This window comes from Rhamphochromis sp. 'chilingali' (assembly GCF_963969265.1).
Source record: "Rhamphochromis sp. 'chilingali' genome assembly, chromosome: 16".
NCBI classification, from domain to species: domain Eukaryota; kingdom Metazoa; phylum Chordata; class Actinopteri; order Cichliformes; family Cichlidae; genus Rhamphochromis; species Rhamphochromis sp. 'chilingali'.
Window position 1 is genome coordinate 26,370,970 of NC_137943.1, and position 12,422 is coordinate 26,383,391.

The 12,422-nt window shown below is 38.6% G+C and overlaps 2 protein-coding genes across 2 annotated transcripts; one reads left to right on the forward strand and one right to left on the reverse strand.

The window, feature by feature from the left end:
- Positions 1–11: 11 nt before the first annotated feature.
- On the reverse strand, positions 12–3,653 carry pak1ip1 (PAK1 interacting protein 1). Its single transcript, XM_080906673.1, has 10 exons — positions 3,339–3,653; positions 2,892–3,054; positions 2,505–2,625; positions 2,333–2,407; positions 2,186–2,238; positions 1,955–2,100; positions 1,647–1,744; positions 1,427–1,526; positions 820–952; positions 12–619 (listed from the first exon to the last, which is right to left on the reverse strand). The coding sequence occupies exons 1-10, from the start codon at positions 3,414–3,416 to the stop codon at positions 507–509; spliced, it is 1,080 nt and encodes a 359-aa protein (XP_080762799.1). The 5' UTR covers positions 3,417–3,653; the 3' UTR covers positions 12–506.
- A 1,169-nt stretch (positions 3,654–4,822) lies between these two features.
- On the forward strand, positions 4,823–11,935 carry LOC308412742 (uridylate-specific endoribonuclease C-like). The gene is made up of 7 exons (XM_080907292.1): positions 4,823–4,965; positions 6,742–6,841; positions 8,582–8,693; positions 8,790–8,911; positions 10,039–10,151; positions 11,238–11,391; positions 11,487–11,935. Exons 1-7 carry the CDS (start codon positions 4,955–4,957, stop codon positions 11,745–11,747), a joined length of 873 nt encoding a protein of 290 aa, XP_080763418.1. The 5' UTR covers positions 4,823–4,954; the 3' UTR covers positions 11,748–11,935.
- The last annotated feature ends 487 nt before the right edge of the window (positions 11,936–12,422 follow it).

Below are 12,422 nucleotides of genomic sequence, written 5' to 3' on the forward strand. Positions count from 1 at the left end.
TGACTCACGAGGACAGAAAATGTTTTTATTTAAAAAAAATACACTCAGCAGTTGTGCTTTATCTCACCTATAACAAAATGTGTACAACATACCAAGATGCTGGCAGACATCCAGCCTAAGCTGTTTTAAGAAAGGTTCTGAGCTGTGAAGAAAAATAATAAATCTTTGTTACATTACATCATTGGTAGCTTCAGACTCCAGGCACTTTTTTGCATTTGCCACAGTGTTTGTGCTATGATGTCTACTTTTATATAGAGTAGTTGTCTGTGTGCAGCCTGGGGAAACTCACGAACATGGGTCTTATTATAGTCCACTTTCCTTTTGTTTGACGTGTAACTTTCAGTTTGATTCTACAAGAACTGCCAGTCTTTTGAATGTTATGAAATATTATATCATCCATCTTGTTCTGCTTTTCTTTCATCAGCGATAAGTTCACATTTGATGTAGAACACTGCAGGTTGTCAGAACAAAAATCCACATGTGTATGGGTAATAAAACATTTTATTCTATTTTCCACTGTTCTTTTTCTTCTTCTTCTTGGGCTTGCTCTCGTCTTCCAGGACGACGACTTCTGTGGCAATTCGGACTCTCTTTGTCCTTAGAAGTTCGGGAAGTAGTTCTACGGATAAACACAGAGCAGGGTGTTAGCTCAGGTTTACATTCCCTTGCCCGTAGGAAGTGATATGAAGTAGAGAAGAACAGATCAGAATGTGAGGTAATGACTCAATGATCCGATGAGCGGGTCGCACATTCAGGCGAGCTGAGTGTCCCCTCACCGATCATCATCATGAAGCAGCTGAAGTGTTTCCACAACCTCACCTTCAGATGTTGTTGCTTGGGGTGCTTCTTCCTCAGTGATCTCCTGCTGCATCGGTGAAGTTCTCCTCACAGCAAGGCATGTCAGTCTGGCTGATGTGTTCACTTCCCCAAGGAGTGTGGGAGGTTCCAGCTCCTGATGGTCAGCAGAAGTATTAGCTCACCGGGATAATCATAAATATACCATATTTATTTTAAACAAACTTAAGTTTGAGTTTGTTCTTGTTAAAAGGAACCCATCAAGATATTTTATCTTATTGTATTACTAATATTGTCAGCAAAGTTAATGCAAAAATAAATACATAAATTAATAAATTAAAAAAAGAAAAATCAGCATCTATGATCTCTTTTAGTCGACTAAAAAAAATGCTCCAGGAGAGAAACCCGGAGGACCCAGCTTCTTAGTGTCCTTGTGCATACTTAACACTTAACTCAATACTTAACCCCAAATTTGTCAGTATAACAGGCAAAAAGTGCACAAAAGCCCAGAATAAAGGTGACGTATGAATGTGTGTGTGGGTCTCAGTGGCTTGTAGTCTACAACAAGTCCATTTCCACATTAACAAAGAATGCATGTTCTCCAGAAAGCTAATATCAGGACGCAGCGTACCTCTTTAAGATGAATTTTCCACATTTTGATGAAACCATCATTTGAAGCAGTCACCACCACAGAGTAATCATCCACGTTCACACTGTCGACCGTCTTCACTCTGACATCACAAACGGACACAAAGATAAGCTGACTTCTTCCCCCATCACCACGCGTATCAGAATATTGACAGTATGATCTACGCATGATTGGTGGGAAAACAATGAATAAATGAATTCACCTGGTTTCGTGAGCCTTGAAATCACACACCCATTTTGCTTTCTCCACATCACACAACCTCACAGTTTCATCGTCTCCTGCAACGGCCAGGATGGAGTTCTGAAAGATAAGCGGTGGTTGTTTTTATAGATATGCTTATCCTTCATATGAAAATGCCTCATCTTGAGGGGATCCACTTCTTGAAAATTGACAACAACACTTAATGTTGTGTCTGTGTGATTCTACCTCTGAAAATGTGGCATTTACTTTGTGTCAGAACTGTAGTCAAAATCTGGCTTTTGGATAATATGTCATGGTCAGCGAGCTCACGTTTAAAAAATTGACAGAAGCGATCCTTTTGGGGTTTGCGACCGTTCCCGTCACAGTGGCTGTCTCCAGCTCGTAAATGTTCACTTTGTCGTTCATCACAATCACGTATCTGTCCCCGTCTGGTGACCACCTAACAATGTGTGCATCTGTCAGGTGTGCAAAGAACACAGGTTTGAATCATAAATGCGTCAACAATTTCCTCACCGCCCAAAAGGTTAAATGGGAGCTTACTCTGTTTTATGTTTTTGATGAACGCTGATCTTCCATTAATGAGATTCCAGGTTCTGCATGGATACAAAGACACAACGGCCAACATTGTTTATCAGTGCAAACGGATCATCTGAATCATCTACCATTAAAGAGAGCTGTGAAATTTACCTCAGTGTCTTATCGGTCCCAACTGAGAGCGCAAGCTTCCCAGACGGATGGATGGACAGCGATGTCACATGACCTCTGAAAGACATCACAGCACAAAGCAACACTGACGACGCTACCAAACATAAAGAAACAACCCTCTCTGTGTGTCTGTGCCGTCTTTCTGTGCGCTTACTTGTGAGCTTTGATGGATTTCAGACACTCCCACTTCTTCGTGCTCCACACACACAGGAGTCCGTCCTCTCCTCCACTCAGTAAGTGAGACGTCCCGTAAAACTCGAGGCAAGTGACGGTACCTGTGCAGGAAGTCAGTCAGCACCACAAGCAGAAACCAGGCAGACGTTTACGTTACTGCTTTGAGTTTCCACCACCAAAAAAACCCAAAAACAATCTAAACCTCAGGTTAATTCAAATTGCTGAGAAAATAATTTGAAATAAACTGAGTTTAAACAAAATATCAAGTCAGCGCACTTTGAATTATTCAACAGGTCACTTCTATATTAGGTGTTTTTGATGTTTAACTGAAGAAATCAAACAGACTAATTACAATTTACAAACTCACCGTCATGATGCAGCAAAGCACCGTGCTCGATCCTTTTCTTCATGTTGTACACTTGGATGGTCTCATCTTTGCTCCCCGTCACGACAAACCTCTCACTGGCAGCCACTGCGGATACTGAAGCTGTGTGAGCGTGATGTGTGAATTCTGCTTTGGCTGTCCACTCCTGCATGACAATTATTTTTAAAGAAAACTTTTTATAACAAAACAATTTATTTGCATATAAATTAATCCGCAGACTGTTAGAGAAAAAGGAGTGAGTCACGAAACTTCTTACATTACACTCCTTTCATATACTGGGCAATGAATGTGCTTCATAATCAAATAAATACTGCATTGCATACAAATCATGTTCATCATCCAACCAACAAACACTTGAGCTTGTTATTATTACAACTTCACACCCTTTATGTGACACACAGGTCGTTGCTTTGTGAGACTCCAGCTTACCTTTTCGTCAGTTTTTACTTGATAACCGAAGGTGATCTGTTCATAACTGCCAGCGACCAGCTCCAACACAGCTGCCATGCTGCTGGACTACAGTGAGCTCAGCTAGCCGGCTAATTAGCTTTCCTTAAAATTTGCCGATTTTCTGAGCAGATTTCCTCGAGCAGTTTGTGTAACAGCTGCTAAAACAGTAATAGAACACCAACAAGAGAAAGGCAAGGACAGTAAAAAGCGTGGTGCGAATGCTCGCACGCGAAAAAGGTAACTCTTTTTAGCTAAACACACGTTCAGTCCCAAAATAACATGTGGAGTGACTGCGCATGCGCAGACGCACTTTTTTACCATTTGTCGTTAAGACTTTTTCAAAATAAAAGTCGTCATCGTTCAGTTATGTTTTTTTTACGTTGATTTTCAGACTCTAAAAGACTGGTGGGAAATTTAATTATTCCAAGGGACCACAGGAGAAACTAAGACTAATCTTTGCCTGATTTTCTATAATTTTGTAATTTTGAGTCATGGTAAAAAAAAAAAGAAAACAAAAGAAATAAGGTTTTATGTATCAGGACATAATAAAAAAAAATCATTTGTTCCTTGCTACCAGTACAAGCTCAGCTGAACAGCAACATATAAAACATTACACAGTGTTGCTATTTATTTAATACAAACTAAGACAAAATACAGAAGGAGCCTGTTGAACCACCTTTAATACCAATAAGTTGAAGTACTTGTGTTTTCTGTAGGACTTTACCAGTTTCTCACATTATCGTGGCAGGATTTTGCCCCACTTCTCTTTACAGTGTTGCTTCAGTTCATTGAGGTTTGCCAGCATTTATTTGTGCACAGCACCATTTTAATCAGGATGAGATCTGGACTTTGGCTGGGTCTTTTCATTTCATTCTTTTCTTTTTCTGCCATTCTTTTGTAGATTTGCGGCTGCTCGTGCTGTTCACTGTTCATTGACACGATTTCACCCAGGTTTTAGTTGTCAGGCAGTTATGCCTCACATATGACTCTAGAATATTTTGGTATACAGAGGGGTTCTCGGTCGACTTAGTTACTGCAAGCTGCCCAAATGCCTTTGCCTCCAAATTAAGCCGAAATGATCATAAAACTCCCCAAACTTCTACCTTGATATCTGAGCTCACACTTACTGATAATAGTAGTTGATGATTATAATAATTAATTGAATGCATTTGATTGTGAAAACATTTACCTTTAAAAGGGATTGCAAGTGCGTGTGAATTCCAAGTGAGGCTAAAAAGTATTGTTATGACCCTAAAACCTCCACCTTTATCACATGTTACTTATTTTTCCTGTTTCAGAGGATTACACCTTTTCTCACACGGAACTGCTGGATTGACATCCATAACGAGTTTACTTTGACAATGAAAAGTCTGAGTTGAGTTTATGGGGATAGAGAACAAAATTACTGTAATTTATCCCACGTCTGACGAGCGAGGGGAGGGGGTGGAGAGCAGCGTTTACTCTCCTGTCTTGTAATTGGCTGGCTCCCTTGGTGACGTCATGATTGACGGCTGAGTTAACCGTCTGCGGATTCCGGTAGTTTGTTTCAGAGAGCATAAGAAAAGTCTCAGTGAGTTTTTCCTCTCAACAAAATCATGTCGAGAAGGTGAGTTTGGGATTTAAAAAAACGCACGCGCAGAAGGATGACTTAGCGTCTTCTCAACTTTCAGAGAAATTTAAATTTGCGTGTTGTCGTTTTCAGCCACTTTTCGGCCGTTTCAACGCGTTTGTTTCCGTCTAACGAAGACATGTTTGATGTAAACATGTAGTTACAGTGTAACGTCACACCTTTGATGGTTCTCCTCGATAGTTTTGTCACGATAAAGTCCGGGTTTGTTTCCCTGACAGCTGTTCCTCAATGCAGACTGCGCTCTGTGCATCTGCTGCGTGGACGTCATGTGCGTAAGAGGAGCCTGCAGCGGGGTCTGGGAATGATTAGTGGGTTGAATTATACAACAAACAGGACATGGAGAACTTCATGGAGAGCCTCCTCTGCTGTAATAAAACTGTAGTCGCTCCCTCCTGTACTCAGGCTAAACACAGAGGACCTTCTGCCTCAGTATGTGCTCCATCCTGTCATCTGCTTCTCGCTCAACGTATTGTAACGTGTCAGACATAGGGTGTGGTTGTTAGTCCGCCTCAGTGCAATTGTTTTAGCATTTATTGATGTAATTGAAGAAAACTAAGGCAGAGATGTTATAGTTTTAGTGGTATCTGTAGGTTTCACATTACAGCCCTCCCACATTCACTGATCCATGCAGCTGTAACTTAATGATGGAGGTGGGATCATTATTTAGAGCTGAAGCTGAAGTTTTCCCCGCTGGCTTTTTAGCTTTCATCTGGCGCCATTGTGCTATCTAACAAAGGAGAAGACTTACAGCATAACATGTGATAGGAGACAACACAAAGCCTTCAGCTGCTGCTTGTGTTGAAGTCAACAGTCTTCACTTAATTAAAACATTATTTAGATCACCTGTGTCGGACAACCTGGGTTTTAATGGAGAGTCATTGTGCATGGCTGTATAGATATGTGAGTCATTTACACAGCTAAGCACTGCTGTTACTATGTGGGAAACTGTTTTTATGATTTAGATAAATAGGTCCTTAACTGTATCACAGGCACCTTATGTTTTAAACCTAAGTAACTGAGAATTTAAAAAAAAAAAGAAAAAACGACACACATCCTGAAACAGATGTACAAGCTGCTTTCGACTGAGGCACAGGAGTAATGTATGTTTGTTTTGGAAACGCCGTTTTCGTTTTGTATACCTTACTAATTCATTCTAAGAAGAGCAGTTAACTTCCTGTTAACTGCTTTCCGCAGAAAGAATTAGTCACATGAGTGGGGAAAACAAAATTGTCACGGCAGATTTCATCACCAGTAGTTTGAAACAAAAAGGAGGACTATCCCAAACTGCATGGTAGCTATGAAAAACAACAAAGTAAACAGACTGCCCATTCACTCCAGTTCCTCTCAGTGCATAGACAGCGTGAGAAGTCACTTCTCTTTTAATCTGAATAGTGGGAGCAAGTATATACTGAGAGAAGTTATTTTAGTGTGTTTGTCTGTAAAACTCTACTTGAGGACAGAAGAAATAGCAAAAACATGTGAACATTACACCCCGGTTAGTCATTTCTTTCTTCTTCTTTTCTTTGTCTTCTTCGTTGTCTTCTTCTTTAAGGGGTCGGCAAAACAGGTCATCTGCCTCGCAACCTGTACCGAGCGTCCTCTCTGTCACGTCAACCCTCTGCGTCTCTTCCTTTTCCATGTCCATGTTTCCATTCACACATACACGGCAGTTTTTAGGCCTGCTTAATAATTCACCATGTTTGTCTGCCTGTGTGTTTTTTTTTTTTAAATTTATTAATTTTTATTTAACAGTCAAAAGGCCGATCAGGACCTCACCAAGGTACTCAACCAGCTCTGGCACCTGGATAAAAACCGCCTGAGACCTGGGACCGATTACAGGATTTCCCTCCAGGTCAGTGCTAAAAGGGCATCGCAGCTTTTCTGCAATGCAAAGCAGGCAGTCACTGATGCATGCAATAAATGCAAACCTTTGTGTGGACTGGAAGCCTGATGGGGGTTCTGGAGTGTAGGTGTTTTAATGTATATTCAAACATTTACAGTGGTGACGTTCTGTGAGCGTTGTTGCTCAGTGACAAGTACTTCTGAATGTTATTTGACAAAAAAGTTTTGTTTTTTAATCTGTTTTATAATGAAACTGAACAGATTGAAACGCTTTGCAGTAAATAAATCAGAATGTTTGGAGTTCTGTGACAAAGCTAATTTAATTTTAGACATTTTAAAGCTAAATCATAATTAGAATCACAATCAGAATACTTTAATAATCCCCAATGAAATTATGCTACAAAACACTAAAGACAGCAGATAGAATTCACACAATGATGAACATGCTGTCATTGTTAAGTCCAGTCAAACCATCATGCCCACACAGGATTCCTATTCCATCAGTTAGCTGTCAGTGCAGATTACTGGAGTCACAACACATAACACTTAGTCATAACATAATAACTAGTAAGACGTCTTGATGCATGCTCAATCATCCAGGTAAGTGAATCTCCAAAAGTTGGGTTGTCAGTGGGAGAAACGTTTCGTCACTCATCCAAGTGACTTCTTCAGTCTCAGCACTTTCTCCCGCTGAAAACGCTACATCCACATGAACAGAAATAAACTTTTGGAGATAACTAGTAAGATTAACTTTGCAATGGTTGGTTTGAGTGCACCATCACACTGAGTGCTGTTAAAAGTTAAGCCCGGCTCATTTCTGATTTGTTGCACATTTTCCCCGTCACACAGTGCCAGGTGTGGGGAGATGTTGTTCTAGTTTGTGCCTTCACTTTAGGCCCATATGTACTGGGTAGTGCCAGAAAAAGCTAAAGCAAGAAATGAAGGATGAGTCATGGTGTTTAGCACTGTTGCCTCACAGCCCACTGGTAAATTTTATCTTAATTCTTTTCCTTCAGTGTTTCAAGTGGTTGAATAAAATAGAATAGAATTCAACTTTATTGTCATTGCACATGTCACAAGTACAAGGCAACAAAATGCAGCTTGCATCCATCCAGAAAGTGCTTTAGCAATAATATAGATATATTATATAAAAATGGGTCTATTAGAGGAATGAGGGTGAAAAATATGTGTCTATTATGGGTATGTTACAATGTACAAGGTATGAAGGTATGTTATGAATATGCTATAACTATAAGTATGTACAGGCTGTAGTGAGTGTACAAGCTATGAACAGGATATAAATATGAAAACTATACAGAAATATGAAATGTGAACTATACAAGTTATATACAGTTGTAAACAGTTGTAGAACTATAATTATTGTATTGTACAGAATGCTTGTCTATACAGCATTTACAGTCGTGCAGTTTAGATCAGTGTGGCTAATTTCTACAGTGGTTATATAAAGTGCTAATGGTGTGGAGTGGTGGTTCAGTCCATGTTATTATTGTGTGTATGAGGGTACAGTCGGCCATTTGTTTGTTTTTGTCCATTGTGTGTGTTTTCAGTTATAGGTTGCTGTGTGTGTGTGTTTAGTGAAGTTGGCGTCATCAAGCAGCTGCTTAAGTGTATTTAGCATTGAAACTGGGTGATGCTTTTATGAGCTGCTTACATGTCAATTATTTATGAATCCTCATATTTGTTTGTTCAGTTTTAACATGTTGCTGAATGTTTGTGTTTTTATATTTAGGGGAAGGCGGGTTATGTGGCTCAGGGCAGTAATGTTGCCAGAGACCAGGCCAAAGCTCCACTCTTCACATATGTGAATGAAGACAAACTGAAGAGTATTAAGACATATGAATGTGAGTATGAGTCAGGCCTATAAAGGTTTTCTTTATTATGTTTATTTGGAACAACAGCGATTAAACAGTTTAATGAGGTTACACCTTTTTATTCAGATTTCATCAGCTTGCTGGACAACTATGAGATGTCTACAGGTGTGTCAGAGACGGTCACCTCAGAAGAGCTCAAAGAGAACAAGCTCTTTATCGATGCCATCGTGGAGACAGATGTCATGAAGGTACAGCGGATTCATAGGAGGGCATGAGCTCAGAAATAATTTAAGCTGTTGTTTACTGATTGGTTAGAGAAAAGTAAAAAAGAGGTGTGGTAGATGTTAAAAACAAATAAACAGCAGACCAATATGGAAGTCGTTTTATGCTTATATACAGAATAATGAATTTACAGTCAAGGGACCACATCAACGAACAATTATCTAAAAAATAAATGAACTTCTGCACTCATCAGCCAGACACTGTTAGTACACTTTAAGTGTATAATGAAAACTGTACAATTGTTAACTATAACTGCAAAATTTTGTTCGCTTGACACACATTTATTAAAAAAAAGATTTATAATTTTCATTGTAGTTTACATGCCTTATGTGCATGTCAATAATATACAGCTGACAAGAATGCATGAACTGTTTTTTGTTTTTTTTGTAGGCTTAACTAATTCACATGGATTGAAATGCCACTTTTTGATACCATTTATAAAGTTATGTATCCAAGAGTAAACTTTAAATGTAGTCTCTAAATACAGGAAATTTGACTTCATAAATTAATGTCCCAAATGATGTAATGTAACACTGAGTATATAAAAAAACAGATACTGTGTAATGAAACAAAAATGATGCCATACTATGATTTCATAAGATGTTATATAGGTACATAAATGATGAGTCATTTTAGTCTGTCGGTCGGTGGTTGCCAGGCAACACAATGACATTAGAATATCTGATATAGATAAGAACCTTCTGGGGCCAAAGATGAACCTGTGTGTCAAGTTTAGTTTATCATCTCCAGATTGTGTAGGAGTTCAAATAGAGATTAGTTTATTATAATAAGATTAGATTTTCCTGTGACTCATTACTTTAACTTCAGTGTTGTGTTTAAGTTTGCGTTGGGGGGAGGGGGGGGGTATTTTTTATTTTCCAGGCACTTTTGATCTTTTGATCTATGCCGGCTCAAATTTTCATTCCAGGCATTGATCTGTTTTTTGTTTTTTTTTGCTCTTTTTTTTTTTTTTTTCAAGGCTAAGAATTAATTTTCTAATGTAACGATGGTTTATTCCGATACTATTGATAGGTCACATCTTTTACTCGGATGTCTGAAATTTCAAAGTATGTTACTGTGTTTTTATTCTTAGTGTGCTCACCAGTATCTGGTCAAGAAGGGGAAGTCACCATCAGACCTTGGGCAGTTCAAGAGACAGCTGTATGACATCTGGTTCCGCCTGTACCACAGGGACAGGAGCGGAGGGTGAGTAACTGTAACAACAGGGGGCGCTGCTGCAATGTTTAAAAGAGAAGGAAGGGACCGGTTTGAATGATTGGTTAAAGGCAAACTTAAATGAGATCCAGGTCTGGAGCAGAACACAACTCAAGAATCAGTGAAGAATCTAAAAATAAAACACAGTGTTCCCTGAATGTGTTTTGGGTTTATTTTTTGTTTTTTTCTGTGTTAATTAACAGCTGCTTTTGTCTGAAAAGGCTGACAATAAACTACATGTATTTAAATCTTCCTGAGGTTAACCTTGTAACTCCAGCCAAATACTTACATCTGTTTTTGTGACACTTTTAATCATAAATAAAAAATGCTTCCAGAAATTAGCCCCAATATAGCAAGCACAATGAAAAGACTGATATTTAACATTATACAGTAACATTATAGCCTTTGTTATTATTGTCATCTTTATTTTTTTTCATCTCATTTTCACAGTTCCACAGGATGAACAACAGAGTGTGATAACTTAATTCTAATTTCTTGATCAGAGTCACTAGATTATCTACATTTGGGTGTTAAAATGATGTTAACACACTGTAATACATAACTCACTCTTTAATTTTTTTACTTGAATTTTTAATTTTGAAAGTTCTGAACACCTGGATCAATGACAGGTGACTAGGAGGAGAAGTGTTGAGTACAAATGTGCAGAGGTTATAATCTTTGTTTAGTTTAATATTTAAAATGTATTATTTTTCTAGTTACACTGAAACAAAGAAAATTTGTTTTATAAGATGTGACAGTTTGTCTCTTCCTACAGTTTGTGCTTTTTAACTTATCTTTTTAATTACAATAAAACAGCATAGGTATGATAATCACACACAGCCATTAGAAAGGTTTTCCTGTATAAAATATAATGGAGTCATTCATAAATTAGTCGTTAATGAGGCTTGGTTACTTGAGGGTTAAAAGTGAGTCACCGGCTCTGCTGCCATCTGTGCTGTTATCCTTCCAATGTTAACATTGTAGATAAGGCGTCTTGATATGAATGAGGTCATACAGCACTGAGAGACTGAACTTAAGTATCTCTGGGTGTGCTGGTTGGTTTTATTTTCATTACAGTGAGGATTCCTGTGGATTTGAACATGTGTTTGTGGGAGAAGCCAAATATGGAAAGGAGATCATGGGTCTTCACAACTGGGTGCAGTTCTACCTTCAGGAAAAGCACGACCATGTGGACTATAAAGGCTACAAAGCAAGAGATAACAAAGACACAGTAAGAAACTGATACAGCAGCTCGTTACTGTAAAAGCACTGATTGAAAAGTAAATAGCCGCACATGTCGCTGAATTGCATTTACTGTTTTTAAAGCCTGATGAGGACGACCACGTCCTGAACCTGCAGTTCAGTTGGAAAGGCTTGGTGAAGCCCGTCGGTGGCTCCTTCATTGGTGTCAGTCCAGAGTTTGAGGTCGCTCTCTTCACCATCATCTTCCTCATGTCGACTGAGAAGATGACATCTGTGGTGGTGAAAGTGGACGAGTACGTGCTGGAGCTGGTCGTCTGTCGGCACGGGCAATCCATCGGCACGTCCTATCCCAAACTGCTCAGCAGCAACAACAGGGATCTGTAACTTTACACCAGCCGAGAGTTTGCAAATGTTTTTGTTTAAATCGAAACCTTATTTCAGTGCAGTATAACCCAGTATAACCCTAACATAAACCTGGATCAAGTTCTCTTTGCACTAAACATGAGAAGTATATACCGGTTATTGAACACATTTTTGTCATATGAACTGTTACAGACAAAATAAAAAGTGTTTTGTTAACAAAATGTTTGTATTTGTATTCTGTGTTAGGAAAAAATAGCCCTAATATTTTAAGTCTTAGTACAGCGTGTAAATGAAAGTGGTAATTTTTCAGAAACTAGATCTCCATTTTAAGAAATTTAAAAACAAAAAACAAAGTATGAATACATACAAACATGTGTGATAAACATGTGGATTTGACCATTTTCACGGCTACTTGCCGTTATTTGAGCCTGAGAAGTATAAAAACCAAGCCACATCTTTGAATAAGTAGTCTTTTTTAAAGTCTTTTTTAAAGGCTGTCTTTATGTATATAAGAATGTTTTAGCCCAAAAACAGTAAGTCTTTAAAAGAGACTGAAACTAAATACAGAAGATTGTTATTTGGCAGTGTAGAAAGATCAAAACAGTTTGAGAAGTGGCTTTTGGGAAATAAAACGTAAAAAAAGAATGATCTACTGTCCTGGGGAAAAATAAAATAAATATTGAGCAGTAGATAAAC